At 45.8% G+C, this 13225-nt stretch overlaps 1 protein-coding gene across 2 annotated transcripts; it reads right to left on the bottom strand.

Annotated features, from left to right (window-relative positions):
* Nucleotides 1–387: 387 nt before the first annotated feature.
* On the bottom strand, nt 388–13225 carry EDEM1 (ER degradation enhancing alpha-mannosidase like protein 1). Of its 2 annotated transcripts, NM_001006143.2 has the most exons (12): nt 12741–13225; nt 12341–12413; nt 11037–11140; nt 10038–10209; nt 8597–8780; nt 8177–8351; nt 7523–7643; nt 6956–7126; nt 6302–6375; nt 5268–5364; nt 4364–4546; nt 388–3552 (listed from the first exon to the last, which is right to left on the bottom strand). In NM_001006143.2, the coding sequence occupies exons 1-12, from the start codon at nt 13145–13147 to the stop codon at nt 3463–3465; spliced, it is 1851 nt and encodes a 616-aa protein (NP_001006143.1). In that variant the 5' UTR covers nt 13148–13225; the 3' UTR covers nt 388–3462. The 2 variants fall into 2 exon arrangements, 1 of the variants encoding a protein (NP_001006143.1); XR_005839158.2 differs by lacking the exon at nt 388–3552 and having other exon boundaries at nt 4530–4546; nt 6215–6375.

Genomic DNA, 13225 nt, shown 5'->3' with positions numbered 1-13225 from the left:
TGGCCAGGGCTGGTTCATTAAACCTGAATCCCCAGCCTACTCTGTTTGTGGCACACAGGTGGAGATCCACACTCCCCAGACACCTACAACAGAACCAGAGCGCTGATGTAGGACTTTGTTACTTTACTGATGTCTGGAGCTCTTCAGACAGGTCAAGCCAGAGAGAACTTCAGTAAGAGCCCCAGACCTGCTTGAACAGACCCCAGGTGTGCTTCCCTTTACTCACTGCTTCTCCCAGTGCGCCTTCACCTCCTGAAGTTTTCCTGTCTGGTGAACAGCAAAGATGAGGTACACGCAGTCCAATTCATCTTTCCTTGCCTCTGGGAGACGATAAGTGAGCTTTATGATGAACTTACAACAACTACAGAAAAACACAGCTACAAGTGGTCAAATACATCACTTTTAATGCAAAACTTTAAAATTGAAGCTCAGTTTTGAAAACTTCGGACGTTTCACAAAAGCACATTTGGTCCTCTTAAAAGTTGCCCATCCCCAATTAAATACTCTGTTGAAAAACAACTGTTAAGCATACACTGTATCTTTAATTAGGAAAAAAATGATATTGCACATTATAGCAAGAAATACAAAACCTGTTTCAGCAAGTTATTCCAGCAGTGTTACCAATTTCATTTACCACTGATCTTCCCAAAAGGTTCCATATTAGTGCATAGCATGTGCCCTGCCATTACAGAGGAAAGTATCTCAGAACACTTGTTTTTTATTCCAAAAGAGAAGAGTTGGCTCCCCGAAGAACACAAACCTTCCACCACGTGGAACCAGCCTCCCAGGAGGCAGGAGTGCTCCTGTGGGATGACAGCCATTGGCTCACTGTGGCAACACAAATCCCAGCACTGTTTCTAATGAGAAGCCGCCCATCTATGAGATGGCACTGCAACTCATGGCCCGAGTCACTATGGGCTGAAGGGCTGCAATACCTGCCCACTCTGCTCCCACTGCACATCGCCTTTCACCGCTCCTGGCACACACGAGAAGTGAAAAGCAAGCTGGTAGGATACTGTGCAACTTCATTTCAGCCCTGTGCTTCCCTGGGAAAACTCTGGAACAGACTTCGGTGCATAACACTCAGCTGGAACCCTTACCAGGGCTCAGGCTTTTCAGAAGGCACAAAACACAGAGGCAACTGCATGATGCATAATGCACATTCAGAGAGCTCCAGTGCCAGGTGGGGAAAAAGCACCACCAGAAACATCCACAACACACCGAGGGCAATGTCAGCACTGGCAACTGCTACACTGACTTGAAATGGAATGTTCCAGAACACTGTGCTTTGCTTCCACATCGCCAAGCACGACCAGAAGGTCTGACCCTGCAGCATTTCAGAAACCCCAGGCATTTCTGCTGTCTCCCACCTGCAGAACGCACTCCCTTTATGCATCCTCCCACGCTTCTGCAGGTGCTCACAAACTGAAGTGTGCCAGCATGCCCAGTCAATGTTTACTGGTTAAGGAGAGCCATTTCCAATACGTTTGGATATTAACACTCTGAATTTGTGTTCTGCTTTGATTTAGGCAACTGAGCAGATATTCTAGTCGTAGGTTTGCAAAGCCAATTCTGAAGGAGTTGGAATTGCCAGCTGCCTAAGATAGCAAAGGCAACTGATTCTATTGCAAAGTTTTGGGAAATCTTAACGTATTTCCCTCTACCTCCAAAACCCCTATTAAAACACATTCATTAAAACCAGGAAGACAGGAACATGTATTTTTTTGCCTGAATACAAGATCCAGCTATCACGGAACAAAAGATTCTACAATGAGGTCCCTGAGATGCATCTGCACACTAAAAGATTCAAGCAATAACCTCTTAAGCACTAACTTCATATTTATTAGAAATGTTTTGAGTTGCAATATATGGCTTACCAAAGCAGATGTTACCATAAAAAGGTGAAAATACAGCAGATCAAGTTTGTCCTTATTTTAAGCCTTAATTTAAAAACAATGAACCCAACAGTAACGTTCAATTGCTTCAACTGCAGTCAGCAGCAGCATGTAAAAAGCACGTAAGCAATGAGGAGCCACTGGAAAAAGGACTAAGTTGTTCTCATCCCTCACAACAGGGCTGCCCGAATTCAACTGCCTTCCTCGTGAAAATTCACATATTGCTATTCCTCAAATACACCTGAGCTGCAATTGAAGATGGTGGGATGAAGCACCAGCAGTTTTCTCCCTGGAATCAGAAGGCACAGCCTGCAGTACACTCCAGCATTGTGGTCAGCACCGGCAGCTCCTGCAGGCACGATGCAGCTATGATGGCACGTACCAAACTGCCTGGTGACAGAAGGACGAGCTCACACCTCTCACTGACTCCTGCCTCAGGATGATGCAGGGATGGCCCCTTCACCCTTTGCCAATTACAGTGACAGAAAATAAACCCAGAAGTGTTCTTCGGGGTGGGCACAGCAGCTGCGCTATTTAAAAAGTTCTTTTAAAGTTGTCTCACATGTAAGTTACTCTTTACATTACTTTGGGACCAACTGCATATTTTAACTACCCAGAAATACTCCATCCCTCCTCCCAGGTAAGTTCAGTTTTTCCTGCCACCGAGGAAAACGTAAGGCACTCACGTATTAATGCTGTAAGGAATGTGAAAGAGTTTGTTCTGCACAGACTGTTATAGCAGTTCTCAGCAGCATCTCTCTGGAAGAGGCACCAGGCACACGGCAGGCACTGTGATCCTGGAAGTTAGCTGCTTCCACAGCTGAGTGGCTTGGAAGTTTTATCCCTCCTCCTCCTCCCCACCCCACCCCACCCTCCCTTACAAAAGAAGGCACCAAATTTGTGTTATTACTGGTTTCTGTAGCTACAGCCCTTGTGACTGCACAGTGCTATTCAACCGTGCACATGAGGGATCTCATGACTATACTGACAGCTTCTTATGTGATCAAGAGCTATCTCTTCAAGATACTGTTCTACACAGAGCATTTTTGTTTTAGTCAAAACCCACTGCCAGTGGGTCCCTACCTGAGAAGTACTTCAGATTGTGTATTGCTGGTCTGAATAACCCGATAATTAAACGTGGTGTAAGAAATTGCACTTTCCCATTCCTTCCCCAATCCCAAGATCATTTCAAATTAAATACCTGACCCTTTTCCAAAGGGAAATCTGTAATGCAGCTACAAAGAGGTAGCTAAGTGGCACATGCCAATTGTTTTCTTCTTCTTTTTTTCTTTTTTTTTGAAGTATATCCAACCTTCATTTTCAACGTTTTTCATAGGAAGTCTTAAAACCAGAAATCTCTATTTGGGTGGCACATGGAGCTCCCATAGTTCAGAAGACTGAACTCGTAAGGGAATTAAATCTCCCTTCACGTCCATAATTGAAAACTAACAAGCACAGGGGATACCCACATGGCTCAGCACACACAGCTGTGTAGCTGAAGAGGAATGTCCAGAGCCAAATCCCATGCTCTTCCTGACATATGACAAAAGTTGCTTTGAAGAAGCATTCAGATCAAGCCCACCATCCGATCGATCTGTCTCATGTAGTTGCTCTTCAACGGCAGCAAGTATCTCCTCTCATCCGGAACTCTGTTACACTGTTAATAAATGAGAATGTTTTTAAGAACAAAACCAGCAAAAGGTCCACCCCATATCCTCCATTAATACAGCAGTCATTTCAGCATCGATGACCACAGCCTTCTTCCCGTAACCAGATCACTTTCAGTGCTATCTCTCCCTCCCTTTACAAACCTGCAGCACAAACATCAGCAAACAACAAGCATTTCTTCAGAGCAAGCTGCAAGTTTCCAAATACGAGGCAAACTACTGCAGCTTGTCATTCAATCAATATTTCCTTCACTATGACAACTGTGAATGTTTTTAAGATAAAATGCTCCTCAGGACTGGGGAAGGGAGGGAGAAGGAACCATGCCAGAAGCTACAAGCAGAGACTGAAAAACATATGTATTAAAAACATAACTATTTTGGTTGTTGACAGGCAACGGACCCATACTTCTGTACTCAGTCAATTCCTGTTCAAGAGAAATCACCTTCATTTATGTCACCCTCTGCTCTTCTCCCTCCCCATCACATCAACAAAGGAAAACTTTAAGGGCAAGGAAAAGTGGAAGGGAAAAATAACTGGAAATGAAACAAAGAAGGAACTACTTGATGCAAAATACTAAAGAGGACAGGATTCACCTTCAACACCTTTCATATTACCTAACCTGCTCATTTCACTGCTCAAAGATTTGTTTTGACAAAGGAGCTGCCTGGTTATTTAACTCTTACACAGGAAACAAAGCAGAACCCTGAAGTACCACCTCCAAGCTATTCTTCCACTGCCTAACCCAGCCCAACACACAACCCCCCAGTAACACCACCAGGAACAATCAGTGCATTCCTTACATTAGAACTGAAGTTGACGGCCTTTAATTCGTTAGGCTTAACTTTTTCTGTGCCCTCCTCCCCAGGGAGGATATCTTGCCACAGCGAGTTCCGAAAACGTTCATCCACAGACACAATATGTCCCTCAGTAGTAAACATATATTTATTTCCAGACTTATGCACTGGATTGTCTTCATCAAACAACTGAAGAAGAGAGAGACTGAGCTGAATTAAGTAAATTAAGTGTGCACATTTTTCAAGTTCCCCCATTACGAAGTTAAAAAGCACAGTCACACGCATCAGATCACACACTCATGCATCTGAAGGATCACATGAAAAGCATGCTTTTTAGTGGCTAACTACTGTCAGAGCAAATGGGAAGAAACAGTTTTAATATTTTAGGAGTTAAGAGAGCAAAACTTTGCATACAACTTCAATTGCCCTTATTTTTCTATGCTGTATGTCCTTCTACGCAGACATCCCCAAGCTGGCATCCTACTGCTGCTATTCAGTCACACATTTTTATAGTAAAGGACATTGAGAACAGTAGCTTAAGCCATGTTGGCTCAAATGTTTTCTCATACGACTGCCAAAGCCTGATAGAGAGTAATTGGAGGGCTGCTGCTATTCATCTAAAAAGGCTGCAAGCAGCAACTCAGCTGAGCTGCAGCCACCTTCAGTCTTACTCCCTTTCCTTGCAGCTTCCAACCCTGAAAGAGCTGCCAGCTTTCATTTCAGCACAGCAGGCCCAGGCAGCTGCCCAGACCTCCAGGATTAGAGTGGGGTCAAAGAAAGGAGTGCACACTGCCACTTAAATACCTCCAGTTCCCCAGAGCCCAGCACAGTTTCTAACAGTCTCAGCCTTCTTGTCGTGTTTGTGCACAAAACTTGCAAGAGAGTAACTGTGAAATGATTACATACGTACCAGGTACAAATATTTACATGTTTCACTGAGAAAAAAGCTCTCCATTCGATCTTCTTTTGTCTTCTCCACCACATGGTGTAATGTAGCATAGCCACACCTGCAAGATTTAAGGTTAGTATGGGTTTAGAACTCCCTGAATACTTCTCAACTTCAGACCATTTCAATGCAAAACAAGTCTCTTATCAGGAAGCACTGATATTTCTGGTATCCTGATGAGACTGCAACCACTGGCACTGTGGTTAACTGTTCCACTGTGCAGACTTATTAACAGCATCTTCCAAAGAAGCACAGTGCCCTCCAATTACCCTGCATAAACAAGTCATTTCCCCACAGTGCATACATGAGGGACACAGTTCTGGAAGCGTGCTCTCACGAAAAGATTTGCTCCTGAGCTACCTACTACTTTTCCAGATGAAGCTGCAAGCCATCGCACAGTACACTTGTCATTCTTTCAGTCACACCCCTACACAGCATCCAAATCCCACCTAACTTCAGAACGTCACCATTTTATATGACATTAGAGCCAGTGCAGACTTGTCTATGAAAGAAAAGCAAACACCCACAACTAAACAAAGATCCACCATCCTGCCTTTGACTCCTGCAAGAAGTTCAGATATGCATAACAGATATGCAGGATTCCCAGCTGCTGACGGGACAAGAAAGTGGATGTGCAGCAGCCGAGCTTACAGGCCATGCTCCCAGTTAGTTAAATAACACAGGCCCACGAGGTGAGAATTACTCTTGCAGGAGCCTTAGGAAAATAATGTTACCAGTTTTTGCCAACTGACCATCAACAACACACTTAAAAGAGTAGCTGTAAAATTCTGAAGGCATATAAATTTGTTACTGGACAATAAACTTCATTTTCAAATGAGAAATATAATTGTTCAATAAATAAATAATCACTTGTGGTTTTCGTGGAGGATCAGGTTTTCTGGTTTACCTACATTTAGCAGATTGGATTCTATAGAGCATTTATATAAAATAGATATGTATATAGCAGTGAGAGAAGGCAAAGAACACTGAAGACTGACTTCGCTTTTGTGTATTTTTCCAAACTCTGTAGAATATCCATTCCCACATGAAGGTAAAATGGGTTCTTTGTGGCCTAAAAAAGGAAGAAAGACAACAGGCAGAGTCAGAATTTTTGAAACCTTGTAAAAGTAACACTTAAAGGCATAGTAGTATCAGATTCTCACGTGCTACATATCCTTATCTTTATAGGAGCATGACTTAGATTACTCTGTGCAAGAATGCAGTAAAACTTGTCATAAAGTCAAGCTCTGATAGCTTTCCTACAGCCAGAAAGCCATTTCAGTTTACTGCATCTGCTGCCAGAGACCATGCCTGGACAACACAGCAGAGAAAGCAATTACATTTACTTCAGTGATTTCTATTAAGAAGTCACAAAGTCTCTTCTGTGTAAAAATCGGCTAGCTACTCTTTACAGGGTGTTTAGTCTCGCTTTTGCTTTATGTATTAAAGAGACTGTTTTCAAAGCAAGCAACATAGCAACCACGTAACATAACAATCAACCACCCAAACAGGGACCTCTGTGTCAGAAGTGCAGATACAGAGCACTAAGTTCTAGGGACTAAGTACACAGCAGGAACTGCAGGGGGGGAAAAGTGGCTGAAGAAAGCCACCTTTGGCAAAACACGAGCTGTAAGCTCAGAACAACGAAGTACCTGGTAAAGAAGATATGTGGATTCCACTAACTCCGGCCTCAGTGGATAAAAGGGAACATCCGGTGCTTGCAATTGCCAGTTGTACCTTTCTGGGAGGGCTCCATATCGTTTCCATATGGCATAATAAAAAGCATGGAGGCAAATAGCATCTTCTACGTCTCCTATCAACACCTAGGTATGACAACAGCCATAAACATGCATGCTTAATACTGAAGGCCAGCAAGCTGCTCTCTGTGTATAAGAACACGTCATACAGTGAAACACTGCCCTCACACACAGCACACAAACACTGAGGTTACATGAGTAAGTTACAAAGCATCTCAAAGCTCACATAAAGCAGGCCAAGCCTTCCAACATTGTAATGCTGAACTGAAGCAATGTTATTCCAGCACAGAGGCTGAACTGTCCTAGAGCTCTCTCTTATCAGAAGAGCCAGTTCAAAGCCGCAGGTTAAAGCTCATCTCAGTAGATGCTCAGCCTCGCTGACAGGCTAGGATTAGAATGAGCCTCTCTGAGAACCTGCCCACTGCATCACTCAGTCTTTAAAAGAAACAGAGTTTGCTTTACCTGCAGTCCAGGAAAAAAGGCTTGCAAGGAGTCAATCCATGTGTTCATCAGCTGTCCAGTGAACATGTTTACATTAACATACAAAGGCGGGTCACCTTCACCTTCATTGCAAGCTTCTCGACTGCCAAGTAACAATAAGCACGTGTAAATGCCCATTGTTTTATGAGAACACAAAGCATGTTTGATTTTCAGCACTGCCAACAGCAAAGAGAACAAGCTGCAGTTTGTCAGTGCTAGGCTCAAAGACATTCTGAGAAGCACAAACAAGTCCATCTAGCTCTCAGAAAATGTATTCACATGCATCATATCCTTCAGCTGTGTCAGCAGAATCCCTACCAAGAGGTCACACTAGGTAAGATCAGGTCTTAAGAAGTACTACACTAGCTAATTTAATATATTTCCTTCACAGTGCTACAGCCTTCTCTCAGCATAGGGTTTACTGATTTGGATGGTAACCAGCTCAGCTTCTTCGCACCAATAATGCCATACAGATCATAGCTTTCTTTCCACAGTGACTACCAGAAAAATAAGGTTTTCTTCTTTGAAGAAGAGAACCGAAATTTTCTAGAGGGTGACCAAACATTGTATAAGCCATCATATCTTACTAGAATATTTATGTGTTTAGAGAAATGATACTCATATGAAGTACCATACCCCCTTCGTAAGTGGTTCTGAATGTTCTGATAAGCATCGATGAACATCTCTAAGTCTTCCTTCTCTCCAAAGAGGATGTAGGACTTCAGGAGGTATTCATAAAACGAATCTGATCCTGCCCCCAAGCCACTCTGCTTTCCAACCCAATGGCCAGTTTGAATATTCACAACATTTCCTGATAGAACAGACAGAAGGTTTAGTATAACATTCTTAAGTGCATCAGAGAAAAAACAATCAGAAACAGCAACTTCAGAATACAACACTTCCAAAAAAACCTTAGGAGGAATAAACAGAGATTACATTCAATGTGTTACAGTGCATTCGTCCCAGGAGCTGGAATATACCTGCTCTCATTTTAAGTACTTTTAGTTACCTGCCAACCTCAACCATATTAACGGGAAGAGAAACCTCAGAGGTTACCTAGCAGTCCAGTGTTGTTACTCCTGAGACTCCAGAGTGCTTTGACTGCTCTCCTGGCCACCCATTCAAATGTGGAATCGCCGAGCAGCCTGCTCAGAATACCAAACTCTACCAACAAGGAACCGGCTCCTGCAGTGCAAGTTTCATTATTGCTGTTTGGAGGAACTCCCTTCTTCAGGTTGACCTGTAAAGCAGAGAGAGCGCTAACAGCAACGAGGCAGGCTGCACCTCATGAAGCTGTGCTCTGACCTGCAACCTTGCACTGATTATAAGGCCTTTCTTGATTGATTTTTGCAATGCAACAGAAGCCAGCATATTGCTGCTTGGCCAAAAACCTTCCCAAAGAACTCACAGAACCATAGAATGGCCTGGGTTGAAAAGGACCACAATGATCATCTAGTTTCCAACCCCCTGCTAGGTGCAGGCTTGCCAACCACCAGACCAGGCTGCCCAGGGCCACATCCAGCCTGGGAAATTCCTGAAATTCATCTTCCAACTTTATAATATCATGCTTAAGGTGGGAAATCCTCCTTTTTGTTACTCTTATACTTGCTAACCTTTCCAAATTTCAATCCACTCTTCCACCACTCCTGCTAAGTGTTCAGGTTCTCCCAGGGGTTATGCAAGCACTCCTTCCCTACTTCAGGGCTCCTCAAGTCAAGAGTTTCAATGCTCCTCAACTTCCCTACGGCACAAAGCTGAAGGGAGGTTACACCACCCCCAGCTGCCTTTCCCACACTGAGCAGAAGTGAAAGATCATGTCCCTAACACCTGACACATCTGGAAGAAAAGCAGTGCTGCTGTACCCAGAAATTCAGACCAATAAGGCAAGGGCTGATTAGTTTTACAGCTGAGAGTTCTTCCACTAGACCTTATGTCTTCTTCCTTATGCACTGAGTGTTTAAAAGCAGAAGATGCTGCATTCAGGTACACTGTAGTATTCTGTACTCACGGAGCAGCACTCCAGACAATGACAAAATCCAAGCCCAACACAGCAATTATTTCCACCTTGTTTTCTTTGGTCACCATGATTATTTTAGTACCAAGTCCCCAGCACAGCTATTTTCCCAGACTATTTGCCTTCATGGTATTTCTTGTCAACCTCCCCACGGACAGCACTGTTTGTTACTGTGGAAAGCACAGGGCAGGGCACGTCCCAGCCAAACAGCATGGAAACAAATGACTATTGACCCACAGGCAGCAATGTACACAGAGCAAGGAAACAGCCTGAAGAAAATGTTTCCTAGACATAAAGAGCAACTTTTATACCATCCATTTCACCACGGCTTAGTGCAGTTCCTGCACACACCCCACTTCAATGCAACTCAGTGCAGGCTAGCAACCCCAGCTGCACAAACTGGGCACAGAACTTCAGCTGCAGGATAGGAGAGCTGCTGCTGCTTCTAAATTGCCTCCACACTACACCAATGTGCTCACTTACCCGAGGATACGGAATTCCAGTTTTGGTGTTCTCAAATGCTGGGAGCAGTCTCACTGCTAGGTCATGAGCCATGTGCAGCAGTTCGTTGTCATAATCCTTAATGGTCATATCACCAAAAGGCTGTTTGGCATCTGTAATTATTATGTGGGCAGAAAGCAGGCTTCCCAAAACCCTATTGGAAAAGGAAAAGAGCTCCAGGTTTTAAATCTAATCTGAACCCAGTTCTTCAGCTAAACCCTCACCAGCAGCAGGTTTAACAGCAGCACTGCTTTCTGCATCTTACACTACAGAAAGGGATCTGCTTTTCCCATCACCGTTACTGATAACATCCAGAAGTCAGCCTGGTTTTGTCATCCACAGAAATCTCAAGATCTTGTCCTGCACATTCCACCTAACCCAGGAGCACATTTCAGCCTACCCAGTCTAAGCACATTCCCTACCTTTTTTTTTTTTTTTACTGCTGCAAATGACACTATTTGCTATATTAACTTAATATTCCCCCACCCCCTAGAAAATCCTAGTGAACTTAAGCAGCAATTAAATAAACACATTAAGGCCATTATTCAAATAATGAAACCATTCGATATCAAACACTATCTTAAATCCACCTCTACGGCACGCAAGTTCTGTTTTTCATCCAAAACAAAAGTGAAAGCAAACAGAAGGTCCAAGGAGGATGGTCAAAACATGCAAACTCATCAGCTGGGTTGTTTGTGGTGCACAGAGCCGAGTCTGCTGCAAGACCACCAACAACAAGTAGCCGGCTGAAAGCCAAAGACAGCTGAAACTACCACTGCATCACAGCATGCATGAATCACTAAAACAATATTAAACATGGCAAGATCCAATACTTTCACAGTTTGCTTAGAAAAAAAACGTAGCCAAGGGACAATCACGTACTAAAGGCTACCAAGGAAATCCGTATCGGCAATTTTGTTTTGAATCTGTAGCATGTGCACACTGAGCCTTTAACCCTGGCTCTGGTTCAGAGCTACGTACCTGATGGTTGCCTCAAAAACTTGGACTGTTGAGTCTTTGTCAAATGAAACTGTGTCAATCACCAGCTTCACCGCCTTCTGGAACTCGGAAGAATTTCCCATCACCTTTTATATAGATACAAATCATTATTATTATTATGCCGAATCGCTGCTTCAAAAGAAGATGGAAAAGGAAAAAATGGCAAGCACACATTTTAGACCAGCAGTCGCATTACAAAGTTCCTGCACAGAGTCCTTCCTCCTACTAAAAGCCTTCCCAGACAGTTGCCCATAACACACACTTACAAGCGCATTTAAAACAAGAAGTTTCTGCTGTTGGAGAGCGGGGGCTGCTTTGGGTTTGGCTTTTTTTCCCTTCTACTGTGGTCAAAGTTCAGCCTCAGAGTAAAGGACGCTATCAGAATTGTTCACAGACCTAGCACAAGACCACCTTCAAGAGGTCATCAAATAAATTAATGCTTTACTACAGTCCCATTTTATCCTTTACCTCTTCCCTGCAAAAATCTGTCCAAAAGCACTACCCAACAGCAGCCATTAAGAACCATAATGCTCCCTCAATTCAAATGCCCTGCAAACGACACCTGCAGTTCCACAAGCACTCTAAAAGCAGCTCTGTGCTAGTTCTGATTCTCGGTTTCCCACACCTGGGTCCAGAATTAACCAGCAAACAAACAGTGACAGGCTCCCCTTCCCTAGCCTCATTTCCACTGCTGACAGCTGAGCAGAACAGATCAGACGTCCATATTTTCAAGGCCATCTGGAGTTTCTCATGTCTCCCAAAGCCTCTCATCCACCTGACTTCAACCCTTCAGAAAGTCACGACCATATCCTGTTAATGCACTGCCTTTAGATTGTAATTAGCAACACAGATACTCTTTGGCATTACCTCCCAGTTACAGCAGTGCACCTTTCAATTAATTGACAAAACTCAGTTTGTTCCCTCCAGCTCCTCCTGCTACCCTTCTGAACTGCCTTCCTGAGCTGTTGATTCAATTTAGCTCAAGCAGGCTCTGCAGTAACTCTGAAGCTCTATCATACAGCAGAAGTGCAGTTACTGAAGAGATTGAAGTCTTTAAAGCACTCCTGATCGTGACGGTTAGCTAGGGGCCAGGAGACACCTGAAGGCTGGAGAAGACATCATGGATTCTGTCACATGCCTTTGTTTGTTCCCTGCAGCCGACAGCACTGCCCTCATCTGTGCCACCGGGACCCTCCTCCTCGCTAATTAACGGTTCCCTGTGGGGCGATGTGTGTTCTGTCCCGACACAAACGTAGGAATAAAACTAAAGTATGTTGGCAACTCACCGCTAGGGTATCCAGTGCATCTATCAGCGTCAGCGAGTAGTTCCCTAAGACATCGTTGATGTTCAGATTCGAACTGTAAAACAAGAGCCGAGCGTCAGGCGCGACGGCCTGCAGACCTCCACGGCGCTGACGCTATGGGGAAGTCAGGCGAGGCGCTTCAGGATGAGAGGAGACGGCCCCACGTTGTGCCACGAGGTCCGGGTTGGGCGGCAGGACAAACCTCGGCAGGTGTGGGCATGGGCCGCACAGGGAGGGGCTGAGCGCCCCTGGGGGGCTCCAGGAACGCGGAGACGCCGCTTCGGAGCGGCGGAGGCGGAACCGACGGGGAGCGGCCGAGCGCCGCCCCCACCCCCGAACGGCCGCTCCCAGAGCCCGGCCCGCCGCCCCACGCCCCACTCACGGGTCGTCGCGGTCGGGCCCGCGGCCGCAGCAGTGCAGGGGGTCGAGCTCGTCGCTGGGGAAGGCGTGCTGCATGTAGCTGTCGTAGCCGAAGGCGAACATACCGCGGGCGGCGTCGCGCAGCCGGGCCCGCAGCTGCGGGGGGAACGCGGCGCTGTAGCGCGTCTCGTACTCATCGCGCCCCGCCGCGCCGCCGCCGCCCCGCAGCGAACCCCAATGCGAGGAGCCCCCGCCGGGCAGCGGCCGCGCGGCGCCGGGAGGGCCGAGGGCGGCGGAACGCGGCGGGAAGGGGAACGGGAGGCGGAGGCGCAGGCAGAGGCCGGGCGCCAGCGCGGGGAGCAGCGCCAGCAGCGCGTGCAGCCCCAGCCTCAGCAGCAGCAGCCCCAGCACCAGCGAGCGCCATTGCATGGTCGCCCGCGCGCCGCGCGCATAGTTCCGACGGGCCGCCCGCCCGCGCCGCGTCTCCTTTGACGGCGGAAGAGAAAC

The sequence above is a fragment of the Gallus gallus genome, chromosome 12 (assembly GCF_016699485.2).
Source record: "Gallus gallus isolate bGalGal1 chromosome 12, bGalGal1.mat.broiler.GRCg7b, whole genome shotgun sequence".
NCBI classification, from domain to species: Eukaryota; Metazoa; Chordata; class Aves; order Galliformes; family Phasianidae; genus Gallus; species Gallus gallus.
Note: the sequence above shows the minus strand (reverse complement) of the source record. Positions and strands in the feature narration are given on the sequence as shown.